Source organism: Neoarius graeffei, chromosome 2 (genome assembly GCF_027579695.1).
Source record: "Neoarius graeffei isolate fNeoGra1 chromosome 2, fNeoGra1.pri, whole genome shotgun sequence".
NCBI lineage: Eukaryota > Metazoa > Chordata > Actinopteri > Siluriformes > Ariidae > Neoarius > Neoarius graeffei.
The window spans coordinates 101,300,063-101,315,402 of NC_083570.1; the positions used below are offsets into that span (position 1 = coordinate 101,300,063).

The 15,340-nt window shown below is 41.9% G+C and overlaps 1 protein-coding gene across 5 annotated transcripts in view; it reads left to right on the forward strand.

Annotated features, from left to right (window-relative positions):
* The window catches only part of LOC132882072 (probable C-mannosyltransferase DPY19L4), a 91,148-nt gene that overhangs the window by 60,562 nt on the left and 15,246 nt on the right, over positions 1–15,340 (forward strand). For all 5 annotated transcript variants that reach the window (XM_060915296.1, XM_060915299.1, XM_060915298.1 and 2 more), the window contains 2 exons: positions 5,192–5,326; positions 10,970–11,101. In XM_060915296.1, coding sequence (XP_060771279.1) covers positions 5,192–5,326; positions 10,970–11,101 — 267 coding nt within the window. The remainder of the gene's footprint in view (positions 1–5,191; positions 5,327–10,969; positions 11,102–15,340) is intronic.

Below are 15,340 nucleotides of genomic sequence, written 5' to 3' on the forward strand. Positions count from 1 at the left end.
TCTCTAGGGATCGGTTGGCTGCCATTTATTCAGATCCCGACCCAAATTGTCTGAGATATCAACAGGGCAGAGCTACTACTGGGCATATGTTTTGGTCATGTCCAGCACTGACAAACTTCTGGACTCAGATATTTGAGGTTTTTACACGCATGTGTGGCAGGTCCATCCCACTGGACCCGATCGCTGCTGTGTTTGGTGTAACCGCTGGTGATATTCAGATCTCCACATCCCAAGCATGTGCCATTGCATTTGCGTCACTTTTAGCTAGGAGACTTAGGCCAAGTTTACATTAGACCGTATCTGTCTCATTTTCTTCGCGGATGCACTGTCCGTTTACATTAAAACGCCGGGAAACGGGAATCTGCCAGGGTCCACGTATTCAATCCAAATCGTGTCTGGTCCGGTGCTGTGTAAACATTGAGAATACGCAGATACGCTGTGCTGAGCTCTAGCTGGCGTCGTCATTGGACAACGTCACTGTGACATCCACCTTCCTGATTCGCTGGCGTTGGTCATGTGACGCGACTGCTGAAAAATGGCGCGGACTTCCGCCTTGTATCACCTTTCATTAAAGAGTATAAAAGTATGAAAATACTGCAAATACTGATGCAAATACTGCCCATTGTGTAGTTATGATTGTCTTTAGGCTTGCCATCCTTCCACTTGCAAGTGGTAAGTGACGCGCATGCCCGACATGCATTGAGATCTCACACACAGCGGCTCAGTCCCGAATCACTGCTCGTGCACTATACTCGCGTGCTCTGTGAGCTGCGCAGGGCCGGAGTGTGCACCCTCCAGAGGGCACTCGCTGTTCAGGGCGGAGTGATTTGGAGCGCAGGATGCCTGCGGAGCCGAGCGTATCCGTGTATTGGTGTTGCTGTGTGCACGCGAATTGTGTATTGGTGTTGCTGTGTGCACACTAATCGTTTTAAAAACGTTAATCTGATGATCCGCTGATACGGTCTAATGTAAACCCCACCTTATCCTGCAGCAATGGAAGTCTGCCCATCCCCCATCTTTCTTTTGTTGGGTAAAAGAAGTCCTTGGTTTTTTGCCCCTGGAAAAACTAAGGTATTCCAGGGGTACATCCTCTAATAAATTTCACAATACCTGGAGTCCTTTTTTACAATTTGTAGACAATTTATCCTTCTCTTGATTATGCAACTATAGTCATTCATTAACAAAAGCATACAGGATGTGTTCTAGAAGGTTAAATTTTGTTTCATAAGTGAGCACCCTTTTTTTTAAATTTAATTTTATATTTACTTATTTATTGTTTTTGTTTGTGTGTGTATAGGTACCCTTGGGGGGTGGGATGGGAGGGTTAGGGTTGGTGTTTGTATAATTGCATTGCAAAAACTCTGAAAAATAAAATTAAAAAAAAATTAACTACGATATGAACGTTTTCAAAAGGTTTCTTGCTGAAGTTAAGGAGGAAAGAGTCAGGAAGAGGAGCTGGACCGCTTGCTATGTAGTTTCTATATACAAGTGAAGAAGAAAAAAGGAAATTTAGACTCCGAACCTGACACTTTGTCTTCCTTTTTGCGAAATATTGAACGCTACCTGTACAGCAACAACTACAGTAAGATAAACATCCTGAAAGACGAAGACTTGGAACAAGTTCAGGGATGTCCTGAAGCAGAGCATTTTTTAAGGATTTTCCACTAGGAGACCAACTGGTCTGGGCAATACAATCACAGGCCCCAGAGTCCATGTGGCTGCACCGCTGCGGCATATTCTGTGATGCAAATTGCCGCATTACGAATCCTCGTTTCAGCCAGCATAACATCAACATAGTTAATGCAGTGCCAAGTTACGGTACCATAACTTCATCATGAGTATGGTAAAATACTAAAATTACACTATGAGTTTAAGTTATTGTTTTATCAACTTTCATAATATTATGTTTTTTAAGAAACAGTGAAAAATAAGAAATAAGAAAATCTTCAATTTTATTGCTCAATGTGAAACATAGTTTCAAATAACTGTATATTTAGTCTATAATTCGGAAATTGGAACAGTCTTGAAAACCCAACTTCAATATTTCTTAAACATTCCAATCCAAAGAAAACAGTCTTATGAATTTGGACCAGCAATTCAAGCATCTCCCATAATCCCATTTCAGTTTTACCTTTCAGCATCATCTCATCTCATTATCTGCAGCCGCTTTATCCTGTTCTACAGGGTCGCAGGCAAGCTGGAGCCCAGGCTTTTAGATAGAGGGGCGTCTGGGCGTCTTTTCGACGCCCTGTACTGAAAAAAACAAGAAATTGGACGCCCTACTTTTTAGTACGACGCCCTAAAGACGCCCTAATATTTCCGCCTGTGTTATGTCCGGTAACTTAGCTGAATATGTTAAAAAATCGCCGAGTCTGAGCTTTCCGAGGATCTACAAGCTTTGTTGACACCGCCATTTTGGAAATTTCAGAAGTCTCGCTTTGACAGCTGTCTTTCCCGAAGACGCCCAGGGTTACCATAGCAACAGCACGAGCCCAGAGTACAAAATATAGGCACCCGCCGCAGAGCTACAGAAACACGCGTTTCTATGGCTGCACTAATTTCAAAGTTGTGAGAGCCCTCGTTATAAATAAATGGGTTATTAAATAAATTTGGTGTACAAAGCACTTGTAATATGCGTTCCCAGAGCAGAGGGGGAAAAGATGTATGCCTAGGAGACACTGGCATAAATATCCAGACAATATAGCCGTAGACTATATTGCCGCAGCTAAATGTGGAATGTAGTCTATAGAAAACCGGCCTTACCTGACATGTTATTTATCCCGAATAAATCCTTTTAACAGTAAATAACACATTTTCATGCAGATTTTCCCAACATTACAGGCTACGTAGTGGAGAGTGTGGTAGTCGAGCCGGCGGGTAGTATTTCTAGTAGGCTAAACAATAATCAAATACGACACGTTCTAAAGGATGCTGGGATTCCAAAGAACGCACGTGAAAAGGACGAACACGTGGGATATTTGGTAAGGAAGATAGAAGATAGATTTTTCTGAGTTTTTTGGGCATGACAGGAAGAAAATGAAGAAAAGAGGAAGGCAAACAACGATTTCCAACTTCTTTCAGAAGAGAACTCATGTAAGTTTTTTTTTTTTTCTTCTGTAACTGTTGATAGGCTTGGAATGTCAAAAAACTATCACAATCCCATAACTAGATAGCCAGGTTTCTTGCATGAATAAATAGGGATGACCGGGGTTGGTTGTCACAAGTTATGGTTGTCACATTCGTCATATCTCAGCCACCATAGGGCGCTGCTCAATTCCACCAAGATAGAAATGTTTAGAATTAGTACTGGGGTCATTCTACCTGAAAAGTTATTGTGTGTTGCATGCATTTCAAAGGTGAGAACAATTTGAAGGTTTTTCATACCTAAATGTAAATTTTTAGTACCTTGGTTTTTACCTTCTAGCTTTGTAATTAATGGGTTTCTATTGAAAAAACGAATACCATTATAATGTTTGAAGACTTAGCCATATTTCCTGTGTGTTTTTTTCTTTGTTATACTAAATCTTCAATTCAATTCAATTTTCCCATTTATTTCTTTTCCCAGCAGTGTTAAAGTTTCGAGCTGTGCCGATTCCTGAATGTACTGCTCAGCAGTGCCATCGTGGTAATGAGTTTGCTCTTCATGTATTTTTCAGAGGTGTTCAAGCTGATGTGCTGCTGCCTGATTGTGCTGGTCAGCAATGCGGAGGCGGAGCGCGTGTTTTCCTGTCAGAACAGAATCAAGACAAAAGCACGCACTCTCCTCTGCATTGAGCAGCTGGATCGGCTCATCAGGCTCAGCTATGCCCGAATTCCCATGCCGGAATTCGACTTCGCTGCCGCCAGAAAGTTGTACCTCAAGGCCCCCAGGCGGTTGTAAACATATTGTTGCCAGTGGACTGTTGCAGTGAAACCATTTTGTTTACATTAAGACATTAAAGAAAGTTGTTTTACCTAAAATGAATCTGGCTTGAATTTTTCCATGCACACATGCCTCCCCCCAGTCCAGCCTTACTATTGATACAAGAATGTTGTAACAAAGGCAAAAACACTTGGCTGTATTGCTCAAAATTTGCTGTCAAAATGAAGGAAATAGCATTTGAGAGCATTAGAAATTTCAAAATTTTCCGGGGGAGTACCCCCGGAACCCCCTAAAACACTCGTGCCAGCGGCGCTCAACACGCCGCTACACCTCGCCACATACAGTGACACCTGCAAAAAAGTTAGACTCCCTAAAAAAAAATCCTGCCTAAAAGCCTGCTGGAGCCTATCCCAGCTGACTACGGGCGAAAGGCGGGGTACACCCTGGACAAGTCGCCAGGTCATCACAGGGCTGACACATAGACACAGACAACCATTCACACTCACATTCACACCTACGCTCAATTTAGAGTCACCAGTTAACCTAACCTGCATGTCTTTGGACTGTGGGGGAAACCGGAGCACCCGGAGGAAACCCACGCGGACATGGGGAGAACATGCAAACTCCGCACAGAAAGGCCCTCACCGGCCACGGGGCTCGAACCCAGGACCTTCTTGCTGTGAGGCGACAGCGCTAACCACTACACCACTGTGCCGCCCCCCTTTCAGCATCAATCTAACATAACTTGGTTTAAAATTTGGTCTCCCAGTGAAGCTGGTTTGGCATTGACTAGGAGACCAAATCTGGCCACTGGGAGGCCATTTGGTCTCCCAGTAACTATGTTAAAAAATGCTCTGTCCTGAAGTCTGAGCGCAGAGACATCAATGGAAAAGGCAACAAACCAAATGGCACTGAAGCCTTGACTGGTGGAGGTATTGATTCTGAAAAAAAAAACAATTTTAATAAAATTGCTTAAAAAACAAAGCAAAAAAACTTTCACTGTGCTCAGTTGTGTCGCTCATTTTTCAAAGTAACAATTCAAAGCAAAGTGAAAATGGTGGAAGTGAGGGAAACAGGTCCAGGGCTGTGTACGGCTTTTTACAGACCGGATTCAAAAATCCGTATCTGCCCAGTCATGTGACGTTTTTCTTTTTTTTTTTTCCCCCCCCCACTGGTTTTATTAAGAGTGCACGCTCAGGTCCGTACGGCTCATGTGATAAAACGCAGTCCTGTAAGGTTGCATTGTGTTCAGTTGTGTTATTTAGCATTTTAAGTCCTTTACTTCTACAAAGTAGGTTGAGTAACTGTCGTGTGTGTGTTTCGTTTCAGATGTTCTGTTACCTGCTAATGAGCGTAACGACGTTCACCTTCATAGTGATGTGGGAGCACAGCCACTACATACTGTTTGTACAGGGACTTGCGCTCTTACTACTGGACTGCTTTGACCTCATACCAGCACGCAAGGCAGATACACACACTTCTTTAACACTCCAGCTGTAGTCAGAAGTTTACATACACTCATCATGGACGTGAACGTCATGGCAATATCGGGCTTTCACCGATTTTTCTTTTTCTGTGGCAGAATTATTTATACAACGTACAATCGGAGGTGGCAAGAACTTTGTGCACAAGCCTTCATTGAATTTAAAGGTAGACTCAATTTTCCCCGACACCCAATTATTTTGTTTAGTGGACTGAAAGCTACTGAATTCGAATTGCAGACTTCCAATTTTATTCGTTTTTTTAAACAGACCAATTAATGACTTTAGAGCCATGTGACCTGAAATTCTCCACTATTTTTTCCTGCTTCACCATGACCCAATACAAGATACTACATCATGCATGACATGGTGGGCTTTCCCCATTCACACAAGGCATTATGGGATACAAATTTGAACCAGGAGAGAAAAATGGAGGACGTAAGTGTGCAAATGAAACGTGAAAGATTGACTACAGTAACGGAAAGAAAGTGAGAAGAAAAGATGTTATGTTCTATACGAAGGAAAGGAAACGCAGGACCAAACTAATAAATATCGGCGCTCAGCGAGCACCTCGGTGTGATCAGCTGTTCGTTTAGCGACAGAATGATGGAACTGTCAGTGCACGGTCAAAGGTCAACCTGAGCGCGCGCACACAGACTTCCTCTGTCTGCTTGACTGCGCAAAGCGAGTGATTTCATGCACATTATTTGCTCGGGAATCCTCTCAAATTAAATAACTTCCCAGCCACAGAATGGCTGTCTAGCTTTAAGTTTTCTGAAATCAACACAGGGTCAAAATTATGCATACAGAACACCTAATATTTGATCAGCTGTCCCTTAGTAAGTTTCACCTTGACCAGACGCTTTTGGTCGCCATCAACAAGCTTCTGGCAGAATTCTGGTTGGATAGTTGACCATTCACTCTTCTTGACAGAATTGTGATCGAGTTCAGTTAAATTTCTTGGTTTTCTGGCACTGACCTGACTTAAAGTTCAAATGCAACGGTTTTAATTTTGTGCACATTTGAAACTTTGTATGTTGTTAACCCCTCTGTAATTTTCTTCTGGTCCAAGAAGTATTGTTAATAAGTAATAATTAAAATAAGTTACCGCGGATTGTGGCGAATTTCTGTTCGGCTATTTTCGTGACCACGGCGTGTGACGTCATTTAAGACAAACAAACTGCTTGAGTTGAGTCCACTTCCGTTTACTTACATTGCCGTTCGGCTTGAGTGCAGATGTGTGTTCAGGAATTTCCAAAGAAAAACCCCATGCCTTATTATTGTGCAGTGAACTGTAACAACGGGACTGGTTCAGGAAGAAGTTTTTACCTTTTTTCCGAGAGAGGAGAAGAGGCAGAGAAAGTGGATTTGCTTTTTCCAGAAGAGGCGGAGCGAGTGGGTTGGCTTTTTCCGAAAGAGGAGAAGAGGCGGAGAGAGTGGGTTGTGAGCATGAAGCCAGAGGGTTGTTTTTTTTTCCGGAAGAGGAGACGAGGCGGAGAGAGTGGATTGTGTACGTTAAGCCAGAAGGTTGGCTTTTTCTGGAAGAGGAGACGAGTTGGAGAGAGTGGATTGTGTGCGTTAAGCCAGAGGGTTGTTTTTTTCCGGAAGAGGAGACGAGTTGGAGAGATTGGATTGTGCGCGTGAAGCAAGAGGGTTGTTTGTTTCCGGAAGAGGAGAAGAGGCAGAGAGAGTGGATTGTGCGTGTGAAACAAAATCAAGCTGTCAAAGAAGAAATGGACCAGCAACGCTCAAGCAAAAAGGAGAAGATTGGAGGTCAACATTTTTACTTTTGCTTGCAATTGACTAGTCAAGAATCCTGAGGGATCCTGTACAGTCATTGTGGAAATGAGACAAAGGGATATTTCCTCGCTTAGAGTCGGCTATAAATAGTATAATGCCGCGGATGGCAGGCTAATGTGGCCTACCAGCGCACTGTCAAGTAATCGTTCCCTATATCCACTAGGGAGGGCGGTTTAATTATTCTTCAGAAGGGCTCTTATTTAGTATTACGATGAAAGTAGGAATTTATCATAACTACCAGGATAAATCATTTGGGTGCGAGTCTTGTTGAGGTCCGAGGTCACTGCGATCAGAGTTGGCTGAGTTGCTGTCCGATTCCGAGGCCGCATGGTCAAACCAGTGAGCCACAGTCACCGATTGCTTCGCAACGGCCATTAGTTCATACATATATGGTTTCACCTCTCTATTCAATTTGGAGAGTTCCTACTTCAAAATCGCTATCGCTTTCAGACATTTTACACAACCTTTTATGAACAAAGTCCGTACACGTGTGCTCGGTTCGCAAGTAAACAGAGAGTTGCTCCCAGTCTGTTTGGCTTAAATGACGTCATGATGACGGTCCCCTGGCGGTGAAAGTGCGCACAAGTGAGATGTAAACAAACCTTCGGAACTTGGGCAAAACAGTATATTTTAACCATTTTATTCAATTTTAGGGTGCAAATTTGACACTAGGAAAATTGAATTAGCTTTTTGGGTCGTTCTTCTAGACAATAAAGTTGATGTTCTACGTTTCACCTCCAACCGTTGCCTATGACCTTTAAGTACAGTCCATATATTTTTGATTGAGTCGGGGCAAGTCAGGACTTGTTTTAAGCCTGTTTTATCCATTTCACATCCAACTTTGATGTTTCTGGAGTCATTGTCCTGTTGGAACAACCAATGGTGTCCAAGTTTCAACTGTCTTTGGTTGAAGTTCAGTCAGTGTTGTCGTCAAGTCCGAGTCCAGTCTCGAGTCCCCAGTGTTCAAGTCTGCGTCAAATCCAATTCATTAAAAAAATTTAGAGTCGAGTCTGAGAACACGACTTCAACCGCACCATTTGATGGTGGCTGTTTGTTTTAGCGCCATTAACATTAGATTGTTCCTGAACATGACATATGACCAGGTGAATGTGCTTCTCTTTATCAGGGAGTGTGAAGTATTCCGTCAGAGATGGCTGGGAGACGGATGTAAGTACAGAAGGTGTGTTTATTAATACAAGTGAAGATGGTAAACAATCCAGAATGGCAGGCAAAATCATAAAACAGTGAAACAAGCAACAGGTCGAGCGAGGCACAAACAGGCTATCGTAGACTTGGCAGAATCAAAGACGAGAAACAGGAAATTGGGGATCAGGAAACCAAACAAGGAAATAAGGCTCAGTAATGTATCAGCAACGCAACTCAATACTTTGCAAAGTGTTTTTTCACAGTTTTTATATAGGTGCGCTGACGTATAGGTGTGAGTCGTTTACAGCGTGTGTAGGAAGGTCCGCTTGGCGTGCTTGCTGTCTGGAACGTGCCCGAGAGTCTATCTGATGCACGCGCCAAGGTGCGCAGGTGTGACACACTTACACAAAATTAGTACAAAAGTTAATGTAGATATAACAAGTGTTTCCAGGCAAAACAAACCTCGCCCGGCAGCACTTATTTTATGCCTATATGTTGATAATGGTAATATTTCTCAATCATCAGCTGTCAGGTTATAGTCCTATGAAAACCCATGATCTTGAGTTTGACATTTCAGAGTCATTCAAGGTCAATGGTCATGTTGCCAAATGAAAGCCCATATGGCACTTCCTGTAAGTTGATAATGGTAAACATCTGTCCACCATAAACCATTTTCAAGTTACAGCCCTCTAAAAATCCATGACCTTGAGTTTAGCCTTTCAGGGTCACTCAAAGTTTTTGAGTTATAATGGAAAATGTTATTTTGACCAAAAGGTTGACCTTTCCGGTGACCTTGACCTTCACCTTGACCCGATTACCCCCAAAATTTAATGAGGTAATCTATGGACCATTGCCCACCTACCATGAAAATTTGAAGTTAATCGGTGCAACCGTCTAGACGCTAGATTTTTAACAGACAGACACACACAAACAAATAAATGAAAGTTTGAAAGAAAACTATGACAGACACCCCATCATGTAGCATATCAATGGAAGCAGAATTGAAAGATGAACATTTTTGGAATTGATTTGAAGTAAATATGATGAATATGAAAGAAGATATTGCGAAAAAAAAAAAAATTTTTGATCTTTTTGGTGACCTTGACCTTGACTGGATAACCCTCAAAATGTTGGAGGTTTTATTTGAGACCAATGCCTATCTATCCTGAAAGTTTCATGAAGATTGGTCTAGCCATTTTCCCGTAATGTTGCAAACAAAGAAACCCCACCGAAAACAATACCTCGCCCCCTGATGGACTCTGTCCCGGGCAAGGTAAATATCTTATGCCAAATTATTATGGCATGTTACAAAGAATAAAGAAAACTCCTGAGTCCTCGTCTCCAATTTACAAGTCCTAAGGCAGTTAATGCACGAGTCATCAGTGCTCAAGTCCAAGTCAAGTCACAAGCCCTTAAAATTAGGGCATGAGTCGAACTCGAGTCCGAGTCCTGGACTCCTGGGTTCAGTTGGGGGAAGCCATGGTCTAAGGGTTAGAGAAGCAGTTGCCGGTTTGATTCCCTGTTCCAGCAGGAATGGCTGAAGTGTTGTTGAGCAAGGCACCTAACCCCCAACTGCTCCCCAGGCTGGGACGTATATTTACATCGTTCTGGATGAGAGCGTCTCCTAAATGCTATTAATGTAATGTCTAGTTGATGGTTTGAGGTTATACTGAAGAATTCTGAGGTTCTTCATTATTCCATCCACTTTGTTTAACCATGCTTCCAGTTGGTACAGTGTTCTTGGGGTTGAATGCCTCACCTTTACTCTTCCAAACAACTCAATCTTTGTCTCGTCTGGAGCCTTCCCTCCAGAAGGCTTTTTTGTTGCCCATGTGGTCAGGTGCAGGCTTTAGTCAAGCTTGAAGCTGTTTATTTTAAAGTGGGAACTTCTTTCTTGGTGAGCAGCTTCTCCATCCATGGTCATGTCAAACTCGCCTGACTGTAGACACTGTTCTAGAAGCTTCCAGTGCCTGTGCCTTGGTGGTTCCTGGATTGTTCCTGACCATCCAAACCAATTTCTTCTCAGCTAACCGTGACAGCTTAGGACTTCTTCCAGCCAATTAACTAGACTTCCCAATAACTTGTACTTGCATACAGTTGTTTGAACTGATGAACTTGGAATCTGTAGTTGTTTAGAAATGGCCCCAAGAGACATTCCTGAGTTGTGTAAATCTATTATCCTTGTTTTCAGATCTGCACTGAGCTGCTTGGACTTTCCTACTGTATTGTTTTGGTTAATCCAAAGAGTATCAAACAAACCCTTTTTCTGTTGGCACCAAGAAGCTACTAGTTGAAGCCAATCATGATGCCTAACAAGAAGTTAAGAGGCTTTGGCCTTGGCAGGTTAAGACATTTTGGAACTTTCAGCACCACTGAATTAATAATCTAAGTGGGTGTATGTATAATTGTGACCCTGTATAGCAAAAATTTTTTTTTTGTCTGTTAAAGATGTATGTTGGACAATCATTCTGCCACAGAAGAGCAGTTCAAAGAGATAATTGAAAGCCCAGTATTACCATGATGTTCATGTCCATGATGAGTGTGTGTAAACTTCTGACCACGACTCTATATTCAATAATCACAACAATAATAGATGTTTTATTTATTATTCATATCACTTCAGTAATGGATTGTGTGAATTTCTGTGTATGTGCGTGAACATCTTTTCTGTGTTTGACAGACAGCAGATGTCCATAAGGTGTATCTGAGCTCTCTGTTATTGGCCTACATTCTGCAGTATCAGAAGCCCAGTCTGCTTTCCTGTCCTCTCCTCAGTCTGCTTCTAGCCAACGTACTGGCCAAATACCTGCAGGTACAATCACCAATTCCGAAAAGGACAGGAAATGACGAAAGAGCTCACTTCTGATTTCATTTTCACCATTACAGCAAGCAAATCAAGCAAGTTGCATCCTCCGAAAAAAAAAATCATACGATTGTATCATATAAAGTTTTTTTTTTTTATAAATGCACCCCTGCTCAACCACAAATCATACCCACTTGGTACCAAACTTAAGCTTGGGGTTCTATACCGTGTATACTGCTTTCGGGTCTGTCGCATATCGACTTCCTGTTTACCGACTGAATGTATTTACGAAACATATAGTGTGGATTTACAAAATTTTCATAACACTTTTCTCAGCAACTACAAATCACAATTGCTTGATGTTTGGTGCCGAGCTTCAGCTTGGGGTTCTATACTGTGTATACCGTTTTCAGGTCTGTCCCGCATCGACTTCCTGTTTACCGACCGAATGTACAGTGGTGCTTGAAAGTTTGTGAACCCTTTAAAATTTTTCATATTTCTGCAAAAATATGACCTAAAACATCATCAGATTTTCACACAAGTCCTAAAAGTAGATAAAGAGAACCCAGTTAAACAAATGAGACAAAAATATTATACTTGATTATTTATTTATTGAGGAAAATGATCCAATATTACATATCTGTGAGTGGCAAAAGTATGTGAAGCTCTAGGATTGAGCAGTTCATTTGAAGGTGAAATTAGAGTCAGGTGTTTTCAATCAATGGGATGACAATCAGGTGTGAGTGAGCACCCTGTTTTATTTAAAGAACAGGAATCTATCAAAGTCTGATCTTCACAACACATGTTTGTGGAAGTGTATCATGGCATGAACAAAGGAGATTTCTGAGGACTTCAGAAAAAGCGTTGTTGATGCTCATCAGGCTGGAAAAGGTTACAAAACCATCTCTAAACAGTTTGGACTCCACCAATCCACAGTCAGACAGACTGTGTAACAATGGAGGAAATTCAAGACCATTGTTACCCTCCCCAGGAGTGGTCGACCAACAAAGATCACTCCAAGAGCAAGGCGTGTAATAGTCGGCGAGGTCACAAAGGACCCCAGGGTAACTTCTAAGCAACTGAAGGCCTCTCTGACATTGGCTAATGTTAATGTTCATGTGTCTATCACCAGGAGAACACTGAACAATAATGGTGTGCATGGCAGGGTTGCAAGGAGAAAGCCATTGCTCTCCAAAAAGAACGTTGCTGCTCGTTTGCTAAAGATCATTTGGACAAGCCATAAGGCTATTGGAAAAATGTTTTGTGGACAGCTAAGACCAAAATACAACTTTTTGGTTTAAATGAGAAGCGTTATGTTTGGAGAAAGTAAAACACTGCATTCCAGCATAAGAACCTTATCCCATCTATGAAACATGGTGGTGGTAGTATCATGGTTTGGGCCTGTTTTGCTGCATCTGGGCCAGGATGGCTTGCCATCATTGATGGAACAATGAATTCTGAATTATACCAGCGAATTCTAAAGGAAAATGTCAGGACATCTGTCCATGAACTGAATCTCAAGAGAAGGTGGGTCATGCAGCAAGACAACGACCCTAAGCACACAAGTCATTCTACCAAAGAATGGTTAAAGATGAATAAAGTTAATGTTTTGGAATGGCCAAGTCAAAGTCCTGACCTTAATCCAATGGAAATGTTGTGGAAGGACCTGAAGCGAGCAGTTCACATGAGGAAACCCACCAACATCCCAGAGTTGAAGCTGTTCTGTACGGAGGAATGGGCTAAAATTCCTCCGAGCCGGTGTGCAGGACTGATCAACAGTTACCGGAAACATTTAGTTGCAGTTATTGCTGCACAAGGGGGTCACACCAGATACTGAAAGCAAAGGTTCACATACTTTTGCCACTCACAGATATGCAATATTGGATCATTTTCCTCAATAAATAAATGACCAAGTATAATATTTTTGTCTCATTTGTTTAACTGGGTTCTCTTTATCTACTTTTAGGACTTGTGTGAAAATCTGATGATGTTTTAGGTCATATTTATACAGAAATATAGAAAATTCTAAAGAGTTCACAAACTTTCAAGCACCACTGTATTTACGAAACATGTAGTGTGGATTTATACAATTTTTGTAACACTTTTCTCAGCAACTACAAATCACAACTGCTTGATGTTTGGTACCAAACTTCAGCTTGGGGTTCTATACCATGTATACCGTTTTCAGGTCTGTCGCACATCGACTTCCTGTTTACCAACTGAATGTATTTACGAAACACATACGGTGGATTTTGACTCTATTTCAAGAAGCAAAATGCTATTTCAACATAACAGTTTACCAGGATGCTATTTGAAATCCCTGGGGGGAACACTGCTCTTTACTTGTTTCAAGGTTAATTATTTGTTGAAGTCAACGTTCATAATAAGTGTCCTATTCCTTCGATTGCTTGCATTCGGATATAAGCGAGAGCGGGGGGGATACGTAAGTGAGCAGTAGCTCACAGTTGATCTTGTGCTTTCTGATTGAGCTCTCTGTGACATTAGTGATTGATGATGTTGGCTCATCTGGCCATAAGGCCGATGAGCTGTTGCCATGGCATGGCGTCCGTCTGTCCACCCATCCGTCGTCCACAATTTAGTTAAATTGTATCTCCTCCATCAGTTCTCCACGGATTTCCATTCAGATTGTTTTGTTTGAAAGAACTCATCACTCCACACAAAACTTGTTCGTTCTTTTGTCAGTTTTTTTGATAAGTTAGTAATTAGGCCAAATTAACGGATTTTTCAGGCCTCTCATGAGAATTGTGTCTCCTCTCTCATTTCTCATCCAATTCCAGTTCTGATTTGATGTTTTGGGTCGATCTTTTCTTGAGGAACAAAACTTGGTCGTTTGTTTGTTGATTTTCCTGTTGTAAACAATTTGTTTACAACTTTATTTCCAGTTAAATCGTGTCTCCTCCCTCGCTCAGTTCTCAATGGATTTCAGTTCTGATTTTGTTTGAAAGAACTCGTCCTTCTGTACAACACTTGGTCATTGTGTTGTCCATTTTTTTTTTGCTAACAAATTAGTAATTAGGTTAAATTAGCAAATTTTTTTTCTGACTAGAATTGCATCTCCTCTCTCATTTATCATGCGATTTCAGTTCTGATCGATGTTTTGGGTGGATCTTACTTTGGGGGACAAAATTTAGTCCTTTGTTGATTTTCCTGTTGTAAACAATTTGTCGTGGAGGTTGGTCCTCTCTCACATTGTCACATTTCAGTTCTGTTTGATGTTTTGGTCATCATGGTTGTTATGACAGCAGGACAGATGAGATACTACGTCCTTGATGTTCTGGTAAATATTGTTATTAAATACCGTATTTTCTGGACTATAGAGCGCACCTGTATATAAGCCGCATCCGCTCCATTTAAAAAAAAAAATAAAAAAAAAGATATACAAGCCGCACCGGGCTATAAGCCGCAGATATCTCATCTCATCTCATTATCTCTAGCCGCTTTATCCTTCTACAGGGTCGCGGGCAAGCTGGAGCCTATCCCAGCTGACTACGGGCGAAAGGCGGGGTACACCCTGGACAAGTCGCCAGGTCATCACAGGGCTGACACATAGACACAGACAACCATTCACACTCACATTCACACCTATGGTCAATTTTAGAGTCACCAGTTAACCTAACCTGCATGTCTTTGGACTGTGGGGGAAACCGGAGCACCCGGAGGAAACCCACGCGGACACGGGGAGAACATGCAAACTCCACACAGAAAGGCCCTCGCCGGCCACGGGGCTCGAACTCAGGACCTTCTTGCTGTGAGGCGACAGCGCTAACCACTACACCACCGTGCCGCCCCGCAGATATCTATGTTGAAAAATTAGATATTTACTGCATGTACAGAACGATTTTGTACTGTAAATGTACATGTATGTACCTGAACAGATTCTTTCCGAACAGTGCCTTTTAACACGGCAGCAACTTTGCTGATTAAAACGGAACAGAACCAAGAGAAAATAACCGGTATTTATTTACCTTCATTTCTCCTGTGTTTGAAACCACAAGTCACTTTAATCATCTTCGCTGGATTTGAAAATAATTACCAGTTAGTAATTTGTCGTGCGTGTTCTATCTGCTAAAGATCTGCTAATTCTTCTTTGCATTGATTTTTCGTCTATCTTATTTTTGATTCTACTTCAGGTTAGAGCGCCCCTAGCGGTGGAAGAAAAATCCACAGAATAGCCGCACCTTTGTATAAGCCGCATGGTTCAAAACCTAGGAAAAAAGTAGCGGCTTA